The sequence below is a fragment of the Symphodus melops genome (genome assembly GCF_947650265.1).
Source record: "Symphodus melops genome assembly, chromosome: 2".
Taxonomy (NCBI): Eukaryota; Metazoa; Chordata; class Actinopteri; order Labriformes; family Labridae; genus Symphodus; species Symphodus melops.
In genome coordinates this window covers 9,545,055-9,570,149 of record NC_136692.1, presented here as the reverse complement: position 1 = coordinate 9,570,149, position 25,095 = coordinate 9,545,055, and the positions used below count along the sequence as shown (strand labels likewise).

The 25,095-nt window shown below is 39.6% G+C and overlaps 2 protein-coding genes across 6 annotated transcripts; one reads left to right on the top strand and one right to left on the bottom strand.

Annotated features, from left to right (window-relative positions):
* Positions 1–805: 805 nt before the first annotated feature.
* Positions 806–11,263, bottom strand: pkd2 (polycystic kidney disease 2). Of its 4 annotated transcripts, none has more exons than XM_079336891.1 (16): positions 10,735–11,261; positions 10,020–10,486; positions 9,616–9,729; positions 8,092–8,225; positions 7,294–7,544; positions 6,950–7,174; positions 5,858–6,086; positions 5,594–5,764; positions 5,319–5,500; positions 5,081–5,201; positions 4,896–4,994; positions 3,946–4,067; positions 3,722–3,839; positions 3,401–3,564; positions 2,104–2,251; positions 806–1,710 (listed from the first exon to the last, which is right to left on the bottom strand). In XM_079336891.1, exons 2-16 carry the CDS (start codon positions 10,444–10,446, stop codon positions 1,501–1,503), a joined length of 2,715 nt encoding a protein of 904 aa, XP_079193017.1. In that variant the 5' UTR covers positions 10,447–10,486; positions 10,735–11,261; the 3' UTR covers positions 806–1,500. The 4 variants fall into 4 exon arrangements, with proteins under 4 accessions (XP_079193017.1, XP_079193018.1, XP_079193019.1 ...); XM_079336892.1 differs by having other exon boundaries at positions 10,945–11,261; XM_079336893.1 differs by having other exon boundaries at positions 3,401–3,561; positions 10,020–11,263.
* Positions 11,264–13,104: 1,841 nt separating this feature from the next.
* On the top strand, positions 13,105–21,470 carry g3bp2a (G3BP stress granule assembly factor 2a). Of its 2 annotated transcripts, none has more exons than XM_079338268.1 (13): positions 13,105–13,305; positions 15,066–15,184; positions 15,265–15,346; positions 15,819–15,992; positions 16,922–17,012; positions 17,095–17,200; positions 17,315–17,495; positions 19,046–19,147; positions 19,532–19,634; positions 19,722–19,781; positions 19,885–20,016; positions 20,145–20,272; positions 20,984–21,470. In XM_079338268.1, exons 2-13 carry the CDS (start codon positions 15,090–15,092, stop codon positions 21,263–21,265), a joined length of 1,536 nt encoding a protein of 511 aa, XP_079194394.1. In that variant the 5' UTR covers positions 13,105–13,305; positions 15,066–15,089; the 3' UTR covers positions 21,266–21,470. The 2 variants fall into 2 exon arrangements, with proteins under 2 accessions (XP_079194394.1, XP_079194395.1); XM_079338269.1 differs by having other exon boundaries at positions 13,106–13,305; positions 20,145–20,263.
* The last annotated feature ends 3,625 nt before the right edge of the window (positions 21,471–25,095 follow it).

Below are 25,095 nucleotides of genomic sequence, written 5' to 3'. Positions count from 1 at the left end.
GCAAATAGTTAGGCTAGCTGGATATTCTTCACAGGTAAATAGTATCCATATGTCCCAGTCTTTAATAACAGCCTTAATTAGAAGAAGAAGCGAAGATTTGTTGCAAAAAAACATTTAATGGATTTATATTTGATATTTTTCTTACAAGTTTAAAAGGTAACTCTTAAATAAGAGTGTTTACTTTTTCTGATTATTTTCGTACCAGTTTCACTCTCACTTAATTGGTTGCCTTGTGTATTATGGTTTAGCACAATTTCCAAATAACACTGATTTTTAAACATTTCTTGATTTGATGTCTTAGGTGTACATGTTGGTCTGTTCTGTTGTATCTCATACATTTTCTATTGTCCTTGTACTTGTATAACATACTTTACATAAAATGTGTATTCTGATAAAAAATGTTAAAGAACAAGCATAAACATTTTCATGTCACCTTTGTCTTTGTGTTTTTTAAAGTACCGTCCATACAGTAGTTTAAAGTATCTCTTCAGTGATAGATTGTGTTTTGTTAAGTGGTCAATGATGGGAAACAATCACATTTGCAGAAACAAGGGAAAGGTCCACACACAGTTCAGCTCCCAATGAGCATGCAAAGGATCTTCAGGAAAATGTGGCAGGAGACAATCATATTTAAGAGATGACTTTACAACATCTCATTTCATAGGTTTGTGCTTTCCTAATCTTTTCCATGGATGTTTTCTGTAAAGACCATAGAATATTTCAAACATTTAAAAAGAAAGAGATAAAGTTAGGTCATGTGTATGGTTGTTTTTGTCACTATATAAGAATTACATGATCAACAAGCTAATTTTTGAATAAATCTTTATTTGGCATTTAAAAAAAAAGATTGTGTAGAAAAAACAAGGCACAGGGACAAATAATAAATGCATGGGTTTCCCATGAACACTAGATGCACTTCAAAATGAAGTTTGTTTTAAGTTACAATATGTATCATAAATTGATAATAAGCTAGTTATTCAAAGCTTCATCAATGTACCAAGGATGAGTAACTATGACACAAGGTGCCACACTTGTTCCTACTTTGTATTAAAAATACGAAGAATAATCAGCAATACTATCAGAATAGAGCAGAGAAAGGCCCTGTATGGTCTTTGTGTAAATGCTAAGATATGAAAAGATCAAATCAAAAGCAAGCTGTATATTTGAGTACAACGGAGTATTCTTAACGGCTGGTGTCTCATATACAATCCTGTGTCTCCTACTGTGATGTATCACTGTACAGTAACTCCTTCATTATTCTTCTAACTCTTGATAAGTGACAGTTTATTTAGTTCATGTACCTCTGAGGAACCTCACTCCCTCTCAGTGCATTTAAGTATTTATGGTGAAGTACCTCCTTTGTAATGTACAAAAAAAAAAAACACCTTAATCTGATTTTTGTTTTGCAAAAAGTGACCACTTCGGTTACCCGCTACAGTAACCAGGTAATTATCAGAGAGGGTTTCGCCAGACTGGAAAATTCTTTGGCGAACCAGGTCTTCACACATGGCTGCTCCCGCTAGTGCTTGTATCCAGGCCGTCAGCAGACAAGGAGGACGACGGGCGGGGTCTGGGGCCGACAGGAGTGGCAGTCTGAGGATGGCTAACTTGTGACACTATGTCATCAGACTCTAGGCGCTCCAGCTCCTCCCTCACCAGAATGTCCATCTGTTCCCTCTGAGCATCTGTGTCCCGTCCCAGGCGCTCATCCTGTCACAAGAAAACAGAGGAACGCTCTTAGCATGTTCACGTGTCCATAAGAAACAAGATATGCCTAATATCTATCAGCCTGGTGTACTGTCATTAATGTAAATCTACAAACACAGACTGTGCAGGACGCCACTCCTCTGTGTCCCATACCTAATTATGATAACATTTTTCAGCCTAGTGAGAGCATGGCTTTTCCTTATATAAAAACAAATCTCCTAAGTACAAATTCTAAAATATTCTCTTTGCTATGAAGAGTAAAGGAGGATTTGTTGTGCATGTGGACAAAGCTCCACTGAAATCAGAGGAACTGCAGCATTCTGGTGATGATTATCTGTAGTTGTGTATTGTTGCTTTACGAGCTCGTAAAGTAACTGACTATATACTGCAGTTCACCTCCATGACTCCATCCAGCAGCCGGCCCAGCACATCTCTCCTCTTCAGTTTAGCTCTCTCCATGGATTCCAGCTTCACGATCACAGCGTCTATCTTTGACACTATGCTGCCAATTGAGTGCTCCATCCTGTCCACACGCCTCACCAGCCTGACAGAAAGAGACACACAGGTTACTTCACTACATGAATTCTTCTTGTGTTTGTTCAAAATGTCCCCATTGAGCTGTTTGAAAACAAGTCCCACAAATCTTTAACTCTATTCTGTAGACTGTAAATGAAATTCAATGAAAAGCAGGTCACTCACAGGCATAAACATATATAAACATGGGCATAAACCTTAACCTCTGACCTTCTATGACATTATTTTGTTGTTTATGATATTCTTCTATTTTTGGTTAATTACTTTGATGATGTCATTACATTGTTCTTTAGAACACTGTAAAGTAGAGCAGAAATTGAGAAACGATTAGAATAAGACTCTTACAACTCCTCCAGTACACGACAGTTAGCCACGACAAAAAATGTAATATGATCCTTTTTAGGCTGATATTCAAATGGACCACGTCTGGATGTTGGACATTTGTCCGGACAAAAAAATCATTCATGTTATGATGCAACTTTGGGTGATGTTAAAATATGTTTGCAGTGTTCTACTGTTCTGTTTTTTTGTTTTTTGTTTTCTCGTGGACACAAGTGATGAATCAAGTGATGGTGAGAACACTCTGCAGTTAACATATCATTCTTCTGTTGGCGGCCAAAATGTAATGTAGTTTGTATAATACCTATCGATTTCAGCTTGTATAGTACTCATAGTGATTTTGAACCACATGTGACACCTACACATTTACAAATTGATGGCAGAGATTTTGATGTAGTGAGACTATCAAAAGTAACAAATCCAATTCATTCATTTTTTTAAACTTTCTACTGTTTGTGGCTCAGAGAGAAACTTCTTTTTTCCCGATTTTTTTGTCTGTCCAGCACATGTTGGAAAATTGACAATAAAGATGACCTTGACCCTTGACCTTCATACACCCCTGATGAAGCAGTGGGAGCAATGGTGAAGAGACACATTGGACCTGTTACTGCAGGAGCTAGGCATTGAACCCTCTACCAACTGAGCCACAGCAGCCCCTGAAATCTCAAACTCAGTATGAAGACGTTCAACAGAAGAACAACTACCCTCAACCTTTTTTGTGTGTGTTTGATTACAACCAACCCTTTGCTCCTAATATGACTTCATACTTTCTTACAGTTTTAATGCAGTCTCAACATGATCATAGTAAAAAGCTCCATACACTTGAAACTCCTCATAGGAGACGCCTCCTGAGCTGCTGCCACGTCGACGAGAGCTGTGACCACTGTCCTCATCGTCGTCCTCCTCAGAGTCATCCTGAGTACGGGGGAAGCTCCGCCCACTGCTAGGTCGAGTCAGCGAATTACGTTCCAGCTCCAAGTCCTCCTAGCATAGGAACGGAAACACACTGAACATCTGCAGGTGTTTCAGTTAAGTGAAACACATTCACACTGTGCGCCTCAGTGTCTCTCTTCAGGATGAAAAACTAAATACATCAGTTTTTATTAGACGAGCTAAAGAAGCTGGCGGCATCATTACTCACTCTCTCTTTCTCTAGGTCGTCTCTCATCTGCTGGTGTTCGTGCTCTGTCAGCTCCTGGTCGCCATCCTGATCGTACTTTGCAAAGATGGCCTTAATCTCTGCGTCTGTGTGGCCCTTTCTGAGCAACAGAAAAACAGAAACATGCACTCAGGTCGCATTAGCTTGATATCTCATAAAGCTAATGAAAACGTTTCAAGCATATATATATATATTTTTTTTTTTACCCTTTAAGATCTTGGCGAAGTTCATCGAAGTTCAGTTTTCCCCCTGCATGACGCAAACTCTCAGAGATGTCATCTACTGCCGTCTTCTTCAGTTTTAATTTCATCAAGGCTTTGTTACAACCCTGAAGGAGGGGGTCAGAGGAAAAAAAACACTTACAACAGACCTGATTTTGAGAGGGACAAGGATAGGGAAAAACATACCATGTTCATGCATCTGATCAAATGGATCCATGTAACTTATAAAACATACACTGTTACCAAACCAGTACTTCTCTACGAGAAAAAGCCTGATGAACCCCTGAGAAATGAGCTCAGATAATGTGGTTTGGTTTGCTTCATCTAACAATGTTTATAGCAGCTGAGTCTGAAGGAGTTCAAGTATCTGAGAATAGACGATGTGATCTGCAGACAACAGGCCTTTAATCTAACCATGGAGGAGCATCAAATGGAGTTACAGGCACTTCTTTGTGTATCGCCAACTTTAAGGGAGACCTCGGGATAATCCCAGAAAACACTGGAAGGATAAGATTATCTTATCCTCTCTGTATCCCCCCTTTGAGATGGCAAATGACGATGTGGAGAGAAGGGTATCTGGACTAACTTGCCCACCTGCTGCCACCCAGCTAACAAAAAAATGTATCAATGGATAGGAACTGACATATTATAATATTTTTAAAAAACTAAAGCAAACTATAATGCAGACACCTCAACTCACATCAGAAGAAGTTTTTGCAGCTTTATGAAATATATCCAGTGTCTTAGAGAACAACTATCACGAGGGAAAGACAGAACTTGTCTCATATTCTCTGTCTTTAGTGATGTGCAGTAGCTTCTGAAGTAAAAATCACTTTCAGGCAAATACTCTCATCCTTAAGATGGTATGTTGCTGTTTGCATAGCGGCTTGTGTCGGTGTAATGGAAGTCTGCCTTTCCAAATGTATATTCAATACCTTTTTGATAAGGTCAGTCATTTCCATTTCAGACCTTTGCTGGGACATGTCAGCCTTCACCTCCGAGTATGTGTCATTGATGATGGCCAGAAACATGTTCTGTGTAGAAAAGAATATACGGTGAAAGGTATTCTCGAGTGGTCGGGGAGCAACATGAGAACAAAACGTATGACTGCTCTACTCACCATGAGAATAAAGAAAATGAAGAAGACAAAGGATATGAAGTAGATCGGTCCGAGCACTGGATTGACCTTCTCTATCTCTGAGAACTCAAAGTCTCCCAGAATGATGCGGAACTGGGTGAAACTTAACAGACAGCAAAACATTTCAACATCATGTAAAGTCAAGAAACAAAAACAGGTATTGGATGTTTTGTTTTTTTTTTTTACATTTATGGACTACATATACTCTGAATGCTCTTACATGCTAGCTTGGAAAGTGCTGAAATCATCAACTTGAGTTCCAAACACCAAGTAGGCTAGCTGAGCGTACGCCAGAAAGATGATGAAGAACATGATGGCAAAGCCCACAAGGTCTTTGGCACACCGGGACATAGTGCTGGAGAGCTGACTCATGGTCTTGTTGAAGTTGATGAACTTAAAAAGCTGAGAGAGATTATTTGTCAGCATTAGTTAACTATGAAGCGTCCATGTTACTCTTTTCACACTACGATAGTTTTAGGAGAAGAGTTTTTCTACCTTGACCCAGGAGAAAAAGACGATGACTGCAGCCACGTTGTTGAACTGAAATTGCAGATTTGCCAACGGCTCGAAGATGGGGTGAGCAGTGTGGTTCTCCAACAGGCCTTTGAGAAGGTTTCCAACCATGGCGCTTCTGGTTTTGTTCATGATGATAGCGACAACACTTAGCTGAAAGAGGAGCAGATGTAGAAGTCAACAAATGCCAATTAAAACGATTTTAATAATCCAAAAGTAGACTCTGGCATGCACTCTGATACACACCAAAACAATGAGAACATCCAGACAGTTCCACAGGCTCTTGAAGTAATGCAAGCAGTGGATGCGGATCTCCAGAACCTCCTCCACCACATAGTAGAGGATGAACAGGCAGAATGCCACCTCACACACAGCCACAAAGTAGTCCCAGCTCGACACGAATCGTATCAATCGGACTGTTTGGAACTCCCAGGAGGTCAACACCCCTCCAGTAGCAGGGAACTCCACCAACAACCTAACAAATACAGCAAACTGCAACTGTAAGTATTTACACGATGTGATTATAAAATACAACTGTTGTGTTCAATACAAATCAAAATAAAGCACTAAAGCAGCAATAGCCAGTTAGCTATTAGCGTACCTGTTGACCACAAGAACATTTACTGGTTAATTTACTCTGCAAATATTTCAAAAATATACTTCTTGAAACTTCTTCTTTTTATTATTTATTGTCAATTATGTAAATAAATTAAAATGTTTTGGATGTGCCTATTGATTACAAGTTGTATCCATGATTCAAATAATCGACAATGAAAATAATTGTTGCAGATCTGTAAGGCACACTTATGTATTCTACTCCGTCAGCTAATAATCAATAAAGAATGTGACTTTAAGGAAAAATAAAGTCCAAACTATACACTGAAGTCTGTTATCAAGCAAAAAAAAATAATGCGAGCAGCTGTTTCTGGATTCAGATTTCACATATTTCACATTTTGCAGTTTTATACAGTATTTTTGTATATGTTAAGTTGCAAGTAGAAGCACTTTGAGGATGTCATGTAAGGATCCTGCCGATTGTCATTCATTTTACCCCCACAATTTTCTTTGTCCCTCGTCCCATTTTTGGAGCAACTACTAGCTCAGTCTGTATGAATTTTGCATTCTTGAAATGTTTCCACTGCACATCGTCAGCAGAGTACTACTTCTTCTTTTAAATTTATTATGTTGCATTTCCTTCCGACCCAGCATCATTGTTTGGTAAATACTATAAAGTGTATACATGGTCTAATGCCAATAGACTCTTAATATCTATAAGTCATTGATCATCCTTCACTCTACTTTATTGTGAAAGGACGTGTTGTGGCGAATGATTCTTACCTGGCGATGCAGAAGAGGTTGATGTTGCCATTGTAGACAGAGAAGTCAAAAAAGACTGCTCTGGTGCCTCTGTCCAGCCACAGGTGGTCTTTGAGAAACTGCAGTTGTGTGGCTGACTCGTCTCTGCTACGAGACAGGTCCTGGTAGTATCCTCCACCTCCATATTTAGACACCTGACCCCGATAACTGCTCCCATTCATCTCACTTTCTGTTGCATACACCCAACTAAGAGACACCAAAAAGAAAAGTAACTTCTTCAAAATGGAACACAAAATAGTTTATTTGTACATAACTGAGGAATGCATTTTTAATTGGACACTTCCTAATTGAATGATTTGCCTTACGCAGTTCCACTCTTGGGTCCAAATGGGGAGGTGTCCTCATTGGATGGGGTGTACAAGTTGTAGCAGTCCTGAACCTCGTCCCTCAGGTCTTCGTGAACAGAGCAGGACTCATTGCGAACTTTGACCTGCCTGAGGCGTGGCACACCCAGCAGTAGATTCTCGTAGTAGATGAGGCTCTGGTTCTCTGGCAGGCTCTTGTTGTTGTACCACACCTCCCAGTACATGCCGTTAAGGAAAGGACCCTCTGTGAACTACAAGTAAATGAACAGACATGACTGTGACACAGAAGACCAAGACACTCAACACTACTATTCAGAAATAACTATTCTGTATGCATGTCCCTATTGATATACTGAAAACAAACAGGGAGAAACAGCTTGCCTGTTACTTTTTCAAATGAAACAGTACTTGACTTTACCACCTTCAAATTAGTACTTTTCAAAGTTTTGTTTGTTGGCAAATGCGCTACAGCAAACAAAACTTATATTTCCCCCATAATGTTGCTTTAAGGTATCAAACCCCCCCCCCCCCCCCCCCATCATAATCTCTGAAGAACACTTGTCTTTTTTTTCTTCCAGGCACTAAGAACTTCTGTACTGGTGCTGCTGCAACGCCCAAATTTCCCCACTGGAGATCAATAAAGTAATATATTATCTTATCTTAACTTTTCTATCTAACATTTTTACTGGTGGTTGCAGAGGTTGCAATGGGGACAATAGTATAAGAATGACAACTAAAATCTAAAGACATATTCTGAGGCTGACAAATGATTTCAGCCAAAACAAGTATGACCTTTACCTTCCAGAAATCCTCCATGGTCGAGAGGCTTCGAAAAGTGGAAGGGTCCCCAGCAGACAGCGGGGTGTCCAGGAAAAGCTGAGACATGACTTTTGTATAGTAGTACATGTTGGCACTCACCATCCCATAAGTCACTGCAGATCAAATCACAGTATACGTCTGTTATATTTCTAACCAGCAACCTACTAAGCCCTTGTTAGATTGAGAGAAGGAAGACTCAAGGAATTACTTGTGTTTACATTAATTTGCACCAGCAGAGATCCAGCAACATCCAATAAACTGAACTTGTAATCCTCATTTTCTGTGCACTCCTCCTCCCAGTAGCATTCAGTATTCATCGGGGAGTAGCTTTGGAAAGTGCTTTTAATAGTCAAGCTCTGCCTGGCAAAGTATGCCTCAACGAAGTCCGCCAGGAAATCATTTCCTGATCCACCCCTAACCACAGTTTGGCATTTTTCATTGCAGCAAAAAGAGAGACAGAACCTTAAACACTGGGTCTTTAATCCTACACGTTCCATCCATTTCTATGCATTTACATTCTGCGTCCATTCACTTCGAGTATTTACGGAAAGAAATTTCATTGACAATTGTTGGAGAAAAAATCTTTCATTGCAATTACTATTTAACAAAAATTGAGCTTCGGAAATAACTTTCAGCTCTAAGAAAGAGAGCCGGTTTACAATTAAAAGAGCTTAGTGTCACTTTGATTTGCTGCCACATGTGACTTCAACTAACAACTGCTTTCATAACTGAGTTATCTAAAGAATATTTTTTAAAGTTCTCCCTGTGGTATATGTTTACAATGTCTTGATTAATCTGATCAACAGTGAAGCTCGAAATGATTATGGTTCCCTTTACAGAAAGAAAAAAAAACATATTACATAAGAGAGAGACAGTTCATGGTGAGTAATGTATCATTGAATCATCAAATCAAACACATTTGTAATCATTGTCCAGATTTGTTACAGTTTCTACATCAGTTAAGTTCAAACCAAGACATGTTTTAAGTGCAAAAACATTGATTTTATGGAAATGTCACCAAACTCCTGTAAACACATCACTCAACCCTCCGCTGTATCAAAACATTTACACCAACGGCTTGCCATACTTCTTTTCCTGCGTGGTGTGAAGTGGTCCAATAACCTCACAATAATAATAATAAGATGGATTCTACTGACAGGGCTACATAGAAAGATAAATACATTCTCTCCTACATTAGTTACTCAATCTATGTGTTTATGTGGTGTCATGAAACTTGTCTTCTTTAATGCATAGCAAATAAATATGTCTTTAGGAGCCATATGGTTGTGAGTCTTTGTGAATCTTATGTAGGTTTTTTTTTATGACTAACTACCTGAATAAGTGATGTGCGTATGTTCACTGACTTTTTCATAAATCGTTTTGGTCATGGTTAATTTTCAATGGTGAGTTTGACAACTATCACAGAATTGATTTATACCGAGCATGCTGCCCAACATTGTACAATCTTTGGGTATTTCGCAGGACGTTTCAGTGTTTACTTACGGATACAGAGAGTGATGAGAAATGCGATATATGTGAGCATCTCCCTCAGTACGTTCCTGAGGTATCTTTCTCTGCTGCTGTCACTGTCTTCCATCAGCTCTGTGCCCCACAGAACTGCAGAGAGAAAAGCAGTTCAGGCATGTTAGATAAGATGACAAATGTAACAGACACACTGCAGAAGAAATTTACACTATGCTCTACATATAGCCTAGATATCAGACAAACAGAAATGTGATCAAATTTGTCCACCTTCAAAATGTGTTCAGGGGAGGTAGAGGAAAAAGAGAGCTATCTCTAATCAGTCAGTCAGTCAGTCAGTCAGTCAGACAGACAGACAGATAGATAGATAGATTTGTCATTTCTTGCCTTCCTTACAAGTTAATAAAGTAGAAAGACTGACAAACCTCTGATCTTTTGGAGTATCTGCTTCATACAGCCGGGGTTCTCATGCCTGTCCTGCTGCTGGGCATCCACAGTCGGGGTCGGATACAATCCTCCTCGGGTAATGTGGTTGCCGCTGCTGCCACCGCCGGTGTAGCTTCCCAGGCCGCTGCTGCAGCTGCTGCTGGAGGCCGTGGACACAGACCTCCTCCCGGGACTCGCCGGAGGCCAGTCCGCTTCCATGATCTCATCCTCAGGCTCAAAGCCCGGATTGTCGCGACTCCACGCTTGTCTCGACGGAGGGGACGGGGTGCCTATGACTCCTCCAATCCCGAGATCTTGAGGGTGAATGTTCTCCATCTCTATCCCTTCTCCTGAGTCGAGTCTGTGGGACAACCTGCCAGTCTGGCTCAGCGGTAGCTGCTGCGGTCTAACTCGAGAAGAACTCATGGTCCACTATGCTATTTTGTTTTTACTTCGTGCAGGGCATCTGAAAAAAGTTTAAAGTGATGCAAAAACGCAAAGATCTCCCGTGAATGTTTAAAACGGCCGAATCATTTTGACTTTTCCCTTCAAAACGTGACCTGTTAAACGCCTAAAATCAAAGTAGTGGGGAATTTAGTCATATAATAAAAAAAATACTTCTAGAATTGTACTGTGTATGTTACCGTCACCTAAAGATATTCAAACAAAAACGATACTTTGCTCGTCCCTGTTTGCCCGTTAATTTCCACTCACCGTCCCGTTAGGAAACTTTCTTGAGGAAAACATCAAACCGTCTTCACTTACGTCTCAACAAACGACGACCGTCAGATTGAAAAAGGATGATTTTTTACGCGATTTAAGTAATTATAAGACAGACGTTCAATAATCGTTACCCAGCTGCTTACATGACACTGAAGACGGCATTAAATGCTCGTGTTTATGTGAAACGAGAAAGGTACTTGCTTTGCCCCAGGACAGCCATCTTGTTCTTCTACTGTTCCCCCAAAAAACTCTTTTCTCATTTTGTTCTGGACTCAGATTACATTTAAAGAAGTCATAGCGTCGCAGTAAAGATGGAGAGCATTTTCTCTTCTAAAATACCCACAGGACATTTGTATTAAATATTTTCTCAAATCAACCTTTTGGATTAAAAGTCTGTTTGGAGTCTGTTTGATGTTTTGTTGTTTTTAAACTGTGTAGATTAGATTCAAGTTCTATATAATTAGACATTTCTTTGACATCTTGAAAGAAATACTTTGGACCCTTTTTAATGATAAGTAAGGACTAAATTTGGATAAAATTGCTAAATACAAAGATGTAATGTATTGGACTTACATAAGAGCCTATCTGTTTGGATTAGTGGTTGCTATGACAACACCTTCAATAGGTCTGTCACTTGATTTAAACATGCATTTAAATAATAAATAAATAAAAACAACAAAAACGAGTCATTTGTATGGAAACTATATCACCAATGATCTAATCATAGCTAGTACGTGTTCATAAGCACTTGGATAAAACCACAACTTTATGGGGTTAGCATAGGCCTAAAGTGTTTTTGTTGCCTAGCCTAACAAGATAGGCTACAGTTATGTCATATAGATGTCATATAGATGTAGATAAGTATCTAATTATATGCAGAGCATCCTTAAATATAAATTCTTTGGTGTGTTTGAGCCACCATTTCCAACGAACTGGTTAATATTTCACAATATTCTACTTAAAGAAGTTACTAGGCCTATCATGGTGGTGTGTATAGGATGAGGCTACAAACTTACTACATGCACTAAATATTACATATAGGCAAGGCTACTTCCTTCACACAACACTATACTGAAGACTCCCTTTATATTTACACTTAATTTCACTATTATTTACCCATGATATCTCTAGATAGCTAATTGGCTATTTAGGCAAAGAATAAACAAAATGTAATGAACGATAAATTGTGATCTTTGATCTTGTTACAAAGGCAAGTCACCCTTTGACATTAATGGTAGAATTAATCCCACCGAAACTATAGGCCTATAAAATAAACCATGTAATAATGAAATAGTAGGGTATACATATTAGGTTAATCTGAACATGGCTTTAATGCATGTTATTTCTGATATTTTTGAAATTTTACTTTCAACCAAATGTTTATACATTTTGGTAGGCCTATTGCTACTCTTTCATCGGTTATATCTGAGTTTAGCAATCACAGAATACACTACTACTTTTCTTTACTTTACATCATATATTTTTTTTTCTGTATATATGTATTAAGAGCTTGCTTCCACAATTTTCTCGAAATTAAAATGTGATTTTTGTTGTTGGTATTTCATATCCAAGCCAAATGTAATAACTTTACAAATAGATCAGTACACTTTTTATTTTACATTATTTACAGGGACCCAACAGTAATCCACCATAAGCAATATTTCTTATGTAGGTTTCTTGTATCAGGTACAAAGAATACTCCTCCACTAGATGGTGCTAAATATCCACACTTGGAACTACAGCAATCAGACGCTTAATAATATTCCCTTAGTGAAAGTAAAGCACAATATTCAATGAGAGCACTAAAAAGACAATTGGGCAACAGGCTCACAGAAGTCACACTCACAGAAGACCCCTAAATGTAGCCTAATGTCCCAAGAAAATAACCTTTAGTGTTATTATTGTCAGATAGCAAAGATTATTATTTTACTTTTGGTGCTTTACGTAAAGGTATTTATTGGATCATTTATTGCATTAGGAAACTCAATATACAAACTGCCCCTGTAACACTGAAGATAAAATGATATGCAAGAAGTTATGACGGGGGGAGGGGAATTTCTCAATATTTTACAAATACAATTTGTTAAACTAAATGTTTTAAAGAAAACAAATATCATATACACAACACAACACAAACTGTAGCATAAAACAATGTCTAAAAACAATTTAGCTGGATGTGCTTTAAAACATAACATGAGTGTGATTATTAATACAAAAAAAATAAAAATACGGGGGGGGGGGGTTATGGGTTAGTAGAAAATTCAGGAGGAGGCGGGGCTAATTGCTTGCCGTCATAATTTATGTTGCCTAGTGTAAACAGTCGATTGGCTGAATCTTTGTGACGGGGGTTCCCTGCCCCAGATTGCAGGGGTAAAACAATAAATAGAAGCTATCACTTTAAATCTGCAATCTCTGGTACAGCAGAGATCATAAACTGTTAGTTAGCTGAGCGTGGGAAACATTACGAGATACACCTGGGAAACTGTGTATTTCAAAAGTTTACTCGTTATTTATTAAAAGAAAAACCAACATTTCTGTCTACATAGATAGGTCTTTCATAAGGTAAGTTAGCCAAAATCCAAGCTAAATAAGCTCGCTATAAAACGGCTGATGAGCTAATGCTAGCAGTACGAGCTAATGTTATCTAGCTGCATTGTCTAGTCAAAACCACGACTACTCGATACACTCGCATTAGTTATTCTTACATGTCATCCAGCAGTGTCGCTACTGTTTGAATAGCCAACTTTAACCATGCAACCGAAAAACATATTCGTGAACTGTTTTTTTTTTTAAATCTTCCTCCTATTGTTTTCTTTGAGCTAACCTAGCCTAGCACTGCACTTGTTTCATTGATCGTGGTTTCTACAGTCTGTAGAAGTTAGGGAGGATTTATTTTAAGTTTTTTTTAAGGCCTGATCTTGTATACGCGTTATTACGTTTTAGACTAACATCAAGTGTACGGCAGGCTGTCGGTTCTGACGCTTGGTCGTGATGACATTAGCATACTTTAATGGTGCATTACAATCAGCTATCGTTTGCTATCAGTATAATTCAGAGCTGTCGTGTTAAGTACAAGCTACGTATCATCCTGACAGCTGTCACATTTCTCTGTCGATCGTATCAGCATTGTCGCACGGTATAAGTTCTTCCACATGGCTTTATTGACCACCGGCTAAAGAAGAAAAATTACGACGCCACAAGTTAGCTTGAGCTAATGGTAGCAAGCTAACTAGCTGTGTCGCAAGCTCGGCGTTGGTTTCCTGTTTGTCGGGCTAACGTTAGCATTTAAAGATGACAGCTTAAGAGTCCGGCAATTTAGATTTAACATTATTTTACTTGTTTTGTTGTGTAGTTGACACTATTAGAGGTGACTAGTATAGACACACAGTGCTTTTAGCATTTCTGTGATAAGCGTCAATCTGTCAGGTTGAACTAAACATGCGACAAATGAGAGCATGGACAAAATGTTGTTAGCTTAGAAATGCAGGGCCTGCTCTTATACAGTGAGCAATTTAAGTACAAAAGATTATAGCAACGTGTGGGATTTGGGATGTGTGGTTTACACTTTGTTGAACACGATTAAATTATAAATAAGTTAGTTTTCTCTATCGTCCAACTTGAACGTGTTTTCCAGTCCCTCTCACTGTCTCTTTTTATCACCAGTCGGTTTCCCTCTTTGTCTCATTGGATGAACGTGATGGCGCAGTTCAATGTTAGCTACTAGTGTTAGCAGGCTAGCTAAACAGTCAGATGTCTTGCCTACGCCATTGGATTGATGTGGGTCAGGTGAAACATTTGGCCTCTTCAACAGACAAAGAAAGTGAATCGGCTTCATTACTTCCTGTACTTATTGCTCTAACACAAATGTGATGTTTGCCCGGGGCTCAATAAACACTTCATGTACTGAGATGGAGGAACTTAAATGACCCGATATCTAAAATAAAATAATATAGAAGTCCTTCTGAGTCTTCGTTTCCTACACTCATCACAAATACTACGTTTTAACTATTGATGTCTAATACAGAAGCTCTGCAATAAATCAAAGTATGCATATATTTTTATTATGTAAGTTTTGATTTTGTTTTGCTTCAACTGGCAATTGTAGTTCTTGGTACTGCTGTATTGTATTGCATAAGCCTGAGAAATGAAATCTTATGATACAATTAAAGAAACCACTCTTCGTTTGAATAATTTAAGTGGAGTTAAAGGGTGGGGAAATGCATAATGTTTTTATTTAACAATACCAAAATTAAGTACCAACTTTTTGTTTGTGTTAACTTCTTCATTATAACATGTTGATATTTGTTTATGTTCTGTTTCAGCACTTAATATTGTTTACCAAAGAAATGGTGATGGAGAAGCCAAGTCCCCTGCTTGTAGGGCGGGAGTTTGTGAGGCAGTATTACACACTCTTAAACAAGGCGCCAGATTTTCTGCACAGGTAATTATAGAGGTATGAAATGTTTAAGAATTATACTTCAACAGATCTTGAGGCTAACTGTCATATTATTGTGCTATTAGGTTTTATGGAAGGAGCTCTTCCTATGTTCATGGAGGACTTGACCCAAGTGGGAAGCTGGCAGAAGCAGTGTACGGACAAGCGGTAAGTGCTGTTGATCAACAGTATTCACTTTGAAAATATTGGAGATTGGGAGATTTATTGTAGTGCTCATAAAATAAGTGTTAATTTCAGCTTATTTTCAATGAAGTGTTCAATAATTATTGGCATGTTTCAAGGGAGAGGTAGCAGAAGGAAACAACATCGTCACATTGGGAACAGAAGGCTTCTTTGTAACAACCCTCCAGTCACAGTGTTTTTCATTATTGAGAAAAACATGAAGTTTGAGATAAATATGAAGGCTGTCCAGGGCTACCTGATTGATAAATGTAAAAAAAAAAACAACAACAACAAACTAGTTGGCTCAAACTAAAACCCAACATTTATTACAATAATAAAAAAAAAATGCTGAAAGTTCACATCTTCATATTAATGTAAATTTAACTCAATCTTCTTAATCCTCTTTTGACAAATGTCCCCCTTCTGTCTTTTTCTTGGTTATTCACTAATCTCCTAGGAAATCCATAAGAAGGTCATGTCCCTGCAGTTCAGTGAATGTCACACAAAGATCAGGCACGTGGATGCTCATGCCACACTGAGTGATGGTGTGGTGGTGCAAGTCCTCGGAGAACTGTCCAACAACGGCCAGCCGATGAGGAAGTTCATGCAAACCTTTGTGCTCGCTCCGGAGGTGAGTACCCACGTTTTAGTGCTGCTAACTGCTAGTGGTGCAGGTGAACACAAATCTCAGGGTCGACCCAAAAATCCCTGATTTCGTATATACATTAATTAATATACACCAAAACCCTTTTTAATTTTCTTTACTACACTGTATACACAGTGTGCTACAATTCCACTAATAATAATATAATGTACAAGCAATAAGATTAACTTTCACTCCATTGTACGTGAATTTTGAAGCACTTCTTGAACAACAATGGACTGCAACATAAAAAGTTGCATCATCTCACTGACAGGAGTTGATTCCCTCCATCAGGAATCTTAGCTTTATCAAAAAAAGCAACTGTACAAAAAAAAACTAGAGTATCTGTGAAAAACAAGTTTGTGCATCTACAAAAACAGTTTTTTTCTTGTATGAGTTTGGTAAGTCTTATATTTTATTTGTTAAATATTGAACTGATAACGTACACACTGTTCTGTTAGTGGATGTGTGTTTATCACTGGCTGCTCCTGCAGCGCGTGTTGTGTGAGTCAGAGAGAACAACAAAGCATGCATTTATCTGAAGATTTTGGACTGGACACAGTACTGTATATAGACCAGTTTGTCTGCTTTACAGCTACAGTCTATAACACGCTGTGACGTTCAGGTTATTATCCTTGTCACAAGCAGCCACCACATACTAGTGCTGTGCTCACCACAAACTGCTTTCATGTTTGAATTTGAGTGACATCAACAGTATTGTGGTTTTGGCTTTTTTTTTTTTTTTTTTTTTTTTTTTTTTTTTAAAGCAAAGAAATAATCTGTTGGCTAGAACCAAACCAAACAGGAGATGATACTGCTGATGATAATGCCCAGTTTGCCAAAAACAGATGTTATGGCTCTTCAATTAAATGCGATACCGTTTGCTTGGCTAACATTTTCTTTCATGACACATTTAGGGTTCAGTGGCAAACAAGTTCTACGTCCACAATGACATCTTCCGCTACGAGGACGAGGTTTTTGGAGACTCTGAAGCTGAGCTGGATGAAGGTAAGAGGTTCACAAACATCCTACATACACGTTCATTTTCATAACTACTGAGTGTGTTGGTTAATTTATTCTTCTCACATAGAATCTGAGGAGGAAGTCGAAGAAGAGGCAGAGGAGAGGCAGCCCTCTCCTGAACCTCTTCAGGAAAGCCCCAACAGCGCCACCTACTATGAATCTCACCCTGTCACGTATGCCAACACTTTGTCATTATCCCAATCATCTATTTTAGTGCGTTGCCCTTTTTACCATGTCCTTTTTAAGACTTGTGTTGACATGACATCATGTTGATTTGTGATGTGTAGTAATGGAGTAGAGGAGCCGATGGAGGAACCTGCTCCTGAGCCAGAGCCGGAGCTTGAACCAGAGCCCAAAGTAGAAGAGATAAAAACTGAAGCAGAGGAGAAGGTTCTGGAAGAGATGGAGGAGAAGGCACCTTCACCTGTCCCTGCAGAGTCCCCCCCAAACACTCAGGAGCCTGCCAAGGTAAGACTTCAAGTGTATCATTTCTGTTCAAAGATGTATATATTCAAATCCGTAACGTGCTCACTCTAAATGTCAGGGCTGGGTAGTCGCCTCACTTTATCATGTGTAAGGCCCGTCTCCACCTGGCATTTATTTTTTCTTCACACCAGCGTCTTTTTCTTTTTGTCAATTGTTTTCAACAAGTAGAGAGCGTCTGCAGCTGCAGACGGCCACCTGGAGATAAAAGCCAGCGCCCTCTGACTTATTTCCGATTTCTCCGCCATTTTTGTGCGGGACGTGCAGCGTTCGTCTTCTCAGTGCACAAACGCTTCATGCAACAAGCGCTGTATTTTTAGATTTACTCGTGTTTTCTGTGTCAGTCGTTATGTCGTACTGTAAAGCTCACAGCAAACACTCTAAACGTCGACGTATCACTGTCCCTCTCCTGTGCTCTCGGTGGATCTGTAACAGACCAAAATGGACTTACGGAAAGTCTGTATTTGCGCTCGTGTTAATTTGTACGATCTGTTGTTGTGGTTTAAGAACTGCAGATGTTGCTAGGGACACTGCAGATGTTGCTAGGGACACTGCAGATGTACAGTGCAGGGATGACATACGAACAACATCTCGCTCCTTCTTGTACGTTGGTGTGGCGCTGTAGACATTCCTATTTGTCCTTTACAGCGTAACTGCCATGCAACAATAACTAAATGTTGTTCATTTACTTATTTACCAACCTGTGGCAGCTTTACGCTCAAGAAGCGAGCCTACTAGCTGAACAGAGGCACAGCTAGTAGATACAGGCACAGAGGTCATTGTGACTATACAGCCCCGTTTCCACACAGCAGTCCGGTACGGATCGGTACAGTTTGGTTCGATTAAGCCCGATCCCGTTTGCGTTTCCACAGCCACCCGTGCCCTATTTGGTAGGCGGCGTGGAAGCCGGATGCCGATAGCTGCAATGTAAATAGCGTCATATGATAGCAGCTAATCGCTAACTAATAAATTCAACAAAGGAGAAAAACGCTACACAAACAAAACCCATGCGGGAAGATATCCAGCAGTTCATCTACTTCATTGGCATGTGACACTTTTTTACAAGAACTCAATCAAGCTTTGTTTCAGAGAAGGCTGTGTGCCGAGAGGAGAAATACAGATGTAAACAATTGGCTCTGTATGGGGGGTTTTGTTTGCCGACATAAGTCGGGAAGTGATGATTCTTTCAACCAATCAACGGACTGCAGTGTTTAGCTCCACCTTTTCAGGTCGGCTCCACATTCTTGGCACCCCAACGGAAGGGTCTCAAAAAGTGGGACGGTACGGATCGGTTATTTGGGAATCTTTCCCGGGATTAGTCTATGGAAACGCGGCAAACTGCGCGGAAACAGGGCTTGCGTATCTCAGGGACACCAAAGATGATACAACCCATCTATTGATCAGCTGAGGGCTGATAAATATGGTATTGTGAAAACAAATATTGTGATGCTTTTGTGTACAATATATTTGTACTTAATGTATAACTCCACGTATTATAGTGCTGAGTTAACCGTTCAATGGTGTATTCTTCACAGACTTTCTCCTGGGCTTCAGTAACTAGTAAAAACTTGCCTCCTACCGGCACAGTCACCTCTTCTGGAATCTCCCCACATGTTGTTAAAGCCCCGAGCTCACAGGTAAAGAACTACAACTGGACTCAAAGTGTGAGGAATATCTTTCAAGTTTAAAAAAAACCCCCAATGTATTAAAAAAACAAATGAGACCAGTATGCTGTAATCAAACACTATAAGTGATGCAGCGATCTAATAAGTGTGGCACTGCTTAGGGTTTTTTCAGCAGAGCTTCTATCCGACTCCTTGTTCCAGTTGAATTTAAGGCTTTGATACATGTATGAAAATGGAAGTAATGTGTAAAGAACTTGGTTTTAATCAGGGGGACAGATTTTCACTAACAAATTGAAAAAGTGAAAGATCAGTAGCTGAAAGTTTTGTACCAATATGTCATACAAATGATTTCTTTGATGTAGAAAATAATGATATTAATAATTACAACCCACACAGCCCAGAGTTGATGCCAAACCGGAGTCCCAGACCACACCTTCGAGGCCCAGAGACCAGCGCACTCGTGACAGACCGGCCTTTGCTCCGCGAGGTCCCAGGCCTGGTAATGCAAACATGCAGCCCAATGAATAACCGTTCATCATTTTATTCGACTTGTTCTTACCTCCTGGATGTCTTTGTCTCTTTTTAGATGGTGTGGCATCTTCAGAGTCACAAACTGGAAAACCCCACTTGAGTTTTGTAAACAAAGGTAAAGAGTCAAATGTCAATTCATCTAGAAGTGGCTTTCGTGTACTCCTATTTATTATTTTTCTGTCGACGATCCACCTGAACTCATCTGTTTTGTTCTGCAGGTGGACGGGGAGATAATGAATCTGGTGACATGGATAGCAGGCGGATTGTCCGATACCCGGACAGCCACCAGCTCTTTGTCGGAAACCTTCCACATGACATTGACGAAAGCGAGCTCAAAGAGTTCTTCTTGAGTGAGTCTTATCTTAAAAAAAAAAAAAAAACTAAACCCGTCAACTCCTCGTGTTTTAAAAGACAGACAAAGCTTTTTTTTTAAGGTGAATAAATAAAAGCTGGTTCAAACATTTTTTTTTTCTTGCAGCTTATGGAAATGTGGTGGAGCTGCGGATCAACACCAAGGGAGTTGGTGGAAAGCTGCCCAACTTTGGATTTGTGGTCTTTGACGACTCTGACCCTGTGCAAAGAATCCTGGGGGCCAAGGTAGACGGGGCATGTATAACTTTTTCATTACCCACTCATTCTTTGGTGGTGGTTTGGTGACACACATTTCCACATGAGTTTGAACCTTAACCTATCACTGTGGGGTTAAACCTCCTACTCAACTGATAAAGATGTGATTTTATAAGATTTGTTTCTCAGGGAACTAATCGACTTATCAATGGCTGTGTTCAGACCAACATCAGCAGTGAGTTTAAAAAAAGACCCATAGACCGGTGGTTTTCTAAGGAGAGCAGTTTCAAACTGTAAGGATTAACTTTCACTCATGACTGGATTGTGCAGTGGCAGAAGTTAATCATAAATTTACTTGTGTGGGAAAACAATTCCTGTTTCTCAGAGGTTCAGTTTGGTGCATAATTAGTCTTATAAGATTTTTCGACTGAACAGTTCTGGGAAATGTTCAACTAAATGCCCGACAACTCTCTGTGCTACTACAACATGATGCTGTGAAACTGGCTTCTTTGTAGTTTTTATGCGGGACTCGAGTTGGTCTGGAATCAGCCTTAAAGAGTGATTTTGTTGTTTTTTTTCATCGGGATCTGTTGGATCAGATTAACGTGTAACAGCAGAGGCTGCTCGAGGTCTGAGACAGGTTATGAATGTTGTGTGCAAACCAGTCAATGATGTGGGTGGTGAAATTATTGGGATTATTAAAGGGGCCTCTTTCTCCCTCTGGTATTGACCTTTCATGTCTTCCTGCAGCCCATCATGTTTCGAGGCGAGGTGCGCCTGAATGTGGAGGAGAAGAAGACGCGGGCCGTGCGTGAGCGAGAGACCAGGGGTGGAGGAGACGAGCGCCGGGACATGCGACGCAACGACCGGGGCCCTGGAAGTTCCCGTGGCATTGTGGGAAGTGGAATGATGCGTGAACGTGATGGCAGGGGACCACCTCCTCGAGGCGGCATGGCCCCTAAACCTGGCATGGGCTCTGGAAGAGGCTCCGGTGGCCAGGGGGAAGGTCGCTTCACCACCCAGCGCCGCTGAGAAGAGCACCACCTGCAGCTTGGAAGTAGTACCGTGTTCTTCATCTTCAACCGTTCTCGTAAACGAAAAGAAATCTTCATGTATAAACGTATATATTTGTTTTTTGTTTAATTTTTATTTTTGTTCCCTCTTTGCTTTGGAATGTGACACAGCCTGTCAACCATTTGTTTGTGAAATAGACAAACAGAAATAAGCAAACAGAAAATTTCGCTTATTACTTGTGAGCTGAGCGTCCTTTTTCAGGTAACTCAAGAATTCACAAACTTTAATTTGTAAATTTGTGGAAAAAAAGGCAAACCAACCAGGAGTAATCTGCCACATTAGGAGGGACTGATGAGACTTTTAAGTACGACAATACAGCCCATCATTTGGAAAAGAGATTATATGCCTTGACTTAACTGGGGCGCTGCTTCACGAGATCCCTCTATTGCACATTTTATATGGTAGTTTTCTGCCCGTTACTGTTGGAAAAGAGTGAGGTGCAAAATTTTTGCAGTTCCAGGGGAAAGGCTTGCCTTTTACTTTTTTCCTTTTGAGAGACCACTGCTTCAAAATTGCATAATGCACTCATCAATATGCACTAATGGGTACTTTTGTCGTATTACATTGACATCCATGCTCGGAATGCAGCTGGAGAGACCTGTTTTGTCTCGGAGCGATACGACTTACCGGAGCAGGCTTACAGCCTGCCTGCTGTGACCAATGTACTTTTCACACTTTTGACCCAAACTACGCTTCAATTACTGCTGGATGGACAAGATGACAAGCAAATCTACATTCTATTTTTCCTCATTTAGAAGTCAAATAAATAAGAAAAGCTCAAATCTTGGACTTTCACAAATGAGTGGGGGGGGGGGGGAACAAAGGATAAACAAGAAACCAAGCTGAACAATAGAAGAGTGGTGGTTTTGATGGCTGCTCGCTTTTTTTTTTTCTTTAATTCAAAGTACTTTTTTTTTTTTTTTTCTTCATGTTTTTCCCTGCAAGGTAGAAGCGAAACTGGGATGGAAGAACCCTCTGTCCCTCTTTCTACCCTCCCTGTCTGAAGCGCAAAGTAACAGAATAAATGTACAGCAAAATCATAGTTTACTGTATGTTTTGTTTTCTGTGCATCTTTTTAATTTCTCTCTCTTGACTTGATAAGAGCATGATGGTGCCTTCTTTTTCACCTTTTCCAGTCTTACTAAAGTGGTTCGGGGCTTTGCAGCCTCACAATACGGAGCTGCTCATTTTGAACTTCTGGAAGCAGACACACAAAAAAGAAATTGCAGTATTCACAAGATTTAATTTTTACAGGTGCATATTTCTTTTTTGCCCATACTGTTTTACTACCTAAGATGTTCTGTTGTGAGTTTTGTACATTTTGTTTTGTACTGTCTGTTCTGGGTTTCGTAGAGACAATTGGTGCCTCAAGTTCTGTTTGATGTTAAAGATGTGCATCTGAAGAACTTCTCCCCAACAAATGAAAAAGGTACATTAAAAATGGTGACAGAGAAATGCTTGGTCTTTGGTTTACATGTCATAGCTCCAACTAAACGGTGAATCACTTTGATTCAGGAAGTGTTCATCCTTACTTTCAGTTTGACTGTAATTTTTTTTTATATATATAAACTCATGGCAGCACGCGGGTTAAATCCCTGAACACAGAAGTTGTCAGACTTTTTCTCCGCAACAGTTTTGTAATGATCTGTGGAGAGTGGGCTGGCCCTTATTCCAGTCTAAAGACAAGCAAATAATTGTGCTCATACTTTTCCAGTCGTTTATGCATTTTTATGTTCATATGCTGGTTATGCATTGTGCTTTTGTTATTCACTCTGTTTCTATTCAATGCAAGCCTAATCTGAATGCCATCAAAGTTGTCTCTGTATAGCCCTCTCGTGTGTTTCGTCTTTGTACCATAGGGAGGGAAAGGAAAACCCCAGCATGAGATAATTTTATTTTTTGTTTGTAACCTTGCACTGAAATGGGAAATGAAAATCGATGTAGCATTTTTCTGGACAAATATACTGAATGAGGTCTTCCTTGTCTGGTGGTATTGCACTATTCCCAACATTTCTGGGACAATCTGTCAGTTTGAACACAGCCTCTCTCCAAATTTCTCATCAGGCAAAGAAAAGAGAAAAGAGGGCTCATCCTGTTATGAGCATGAAGTAGCCTTTGCTCTCTTGCAAACAGATTTGATGCATATTTTATGTAGTTTTCCACATTATTGCTGGGCTATACTCCCTTTTGTAGTTGAGGTTAAATCTTTTCTGATGTGGGATTAGTTTTCAATACAGAGACTCTTAATTTGTTACCACCAGTCTTTGACAGAATATAACAGAAAAAAAGGATAGCTCTTTGGTCTAGTGTTTTTTTATCAGACATCTCTTACTGGGTGCCTCTACCCTAATAGTTTATTTGTCAGGTAATTGCTTAACATGGGCACTTAAACGCAACCTTCTTTTTAGAGCAATGGTCAAAATAGAGAGTGGTGAAGAAGAGCCATCATGCTTTCAGACCGATCTGTGCTTTGACAAAGTTGTGATGGTTACAAAAACACATCTGAGCATATATACATTTAAAGGTTGGATGGTTATTTATCATAAAGGTTGAAGCAAACCACGCCCTTATCCAAACATTGAAAGGATCCTGAAACATTCTCAAGAAGCTGTACCTTTACTTTCCTGTGGTTGAAAATGCAGTAGAGTGGATCCTCATTGTGAATCATTCCAGTCCTTTGTCTTTTCAAATGGAAATAGAAGTACCTTCTTGGCTTTAGTAGGTGTGGTAAACAGTTGGCTGCCATCCTAATTTTCCTGTGTTTACCCTTTGCTTGTTGCTAGTACAAAAGTGTTGCAGGTGGAGAATTGTTTTTTTCTTCTTTTGTTCTTTTTTCCCTTTCTATTCTGAATGTGTTGGACTTAACATACAATAAACTACTGATATCAGCACCACTCACACCGTGTGTCATGTTTGCAGGTCTCTCCATGTAAACGCGGTGTAAACAAGGAGCTGCTGATGAAGTTGGTTGGCATTGAAAGAAGCAAAGCACTGTGCTGCAAATCTGACCGCTGATGCTTCTGATTAACACTTAACATTTAAACTGGAGCACTATACTGATTTTACTTTGAAAGGGGTCCTTTGAAGTGCTCTGTTGCTGTGTGTGAAAAACGGACTTGTATTTGGGGATTAACCATCAAGTTTGTGTGGGGGGGTAATGTGAGTTTTGTAGCACACGATGTTTAGCTCCAAAGGCTAATCTTATAGTAACCAATGATTTAAAGTTCAAGAAATTCAAAATTCTCTTCTTAAATCTTGTGTTTTTTCTTGTTATTCCCTCTAAGTTGACCCTGGTTGTGCACAAAAGACATGTCATATTGGGGTTGTGCAAAGTTAGGAAACAATGATGTTACATTATGAAATCACATTTTTGAACATGTTGAACACTATGTTTTGTTATGTAACAGTCAATGTAAATCCGATGGTGGTATTTACCTAAGCAAAAGAAGCAATACCAAACTTTACAAATACTGCGATGTGATGGTTGGTCTCGATGGAGCTAGATGAGTCTGCTTGATAAACACTTTGATGTAGAAATGATAATCTGACTGTTAAACTGTTTTGTATGTTACTTCCAAAAAATCAGAAAATCACAGGATGAGCCCCTGAGGTGCAGTATCAGTGATCCCTTCACTGACTTTCATTTAGTGTCACATCAGACTTTGGAGCCAATAGCGAACGTCTCTGACTTCCTGCTACTTCCATGATTTGGAGGAAATTGGTTTTTGGGTTGTTTGAATCATTTAAGATCAGAGATTCACTGAGGAGGAGCTAAAGAAGAGACCGGA

Excerpts from the sequence above, each read along its gene's own strand:
- pkd2 (XM_079336890.1), bottom strand. The coding sequence starts at position 10,446 with ATGAGTTCTTCTCGAGTTAGACCGCAGCAGCTACCGCTGAGCCAGACT. Across the intron at positions 4,995-5,080 it reads TCATTTTCTTTATTCTCATG|AACATGTTTCTGGCCATCAT; the intron begins GTGAGTAGAGCA and ends TTTTCTACACAG. Across the intron at positions 2,252-3,400 it reads TCCTATGAGGAGTTTCAAGT|GCTGGTGAGGCGTGTGGACA; the intron begins GTATGGAGCTTT and ends TCTTTCTGTCAG.
- g3bp2a (XM_079338268.1), top strand. The coding sequence starts at position 15,090 with ATGGTGATGGAGAAGCCAAGTCCCCTGCTTGTAGGGCGGGAGTTTGTG. Across the intron at positions 15,347-15,818 it reads AAGCAGTGTACGGACAAGCG|GAAATCCATAAGAAGGTCAT; the intron begins GTAAGTGCTGTT and ends CTAATCTCCTAG. Across the intron at positions 20,017-20,144 it reads GCTCAAAGAGTTCTTCTTGA|CTTATGGAAATGTGGTGGAG; the intron begins GTGAGTCTTATC and ends TTTTTCTTGCAG.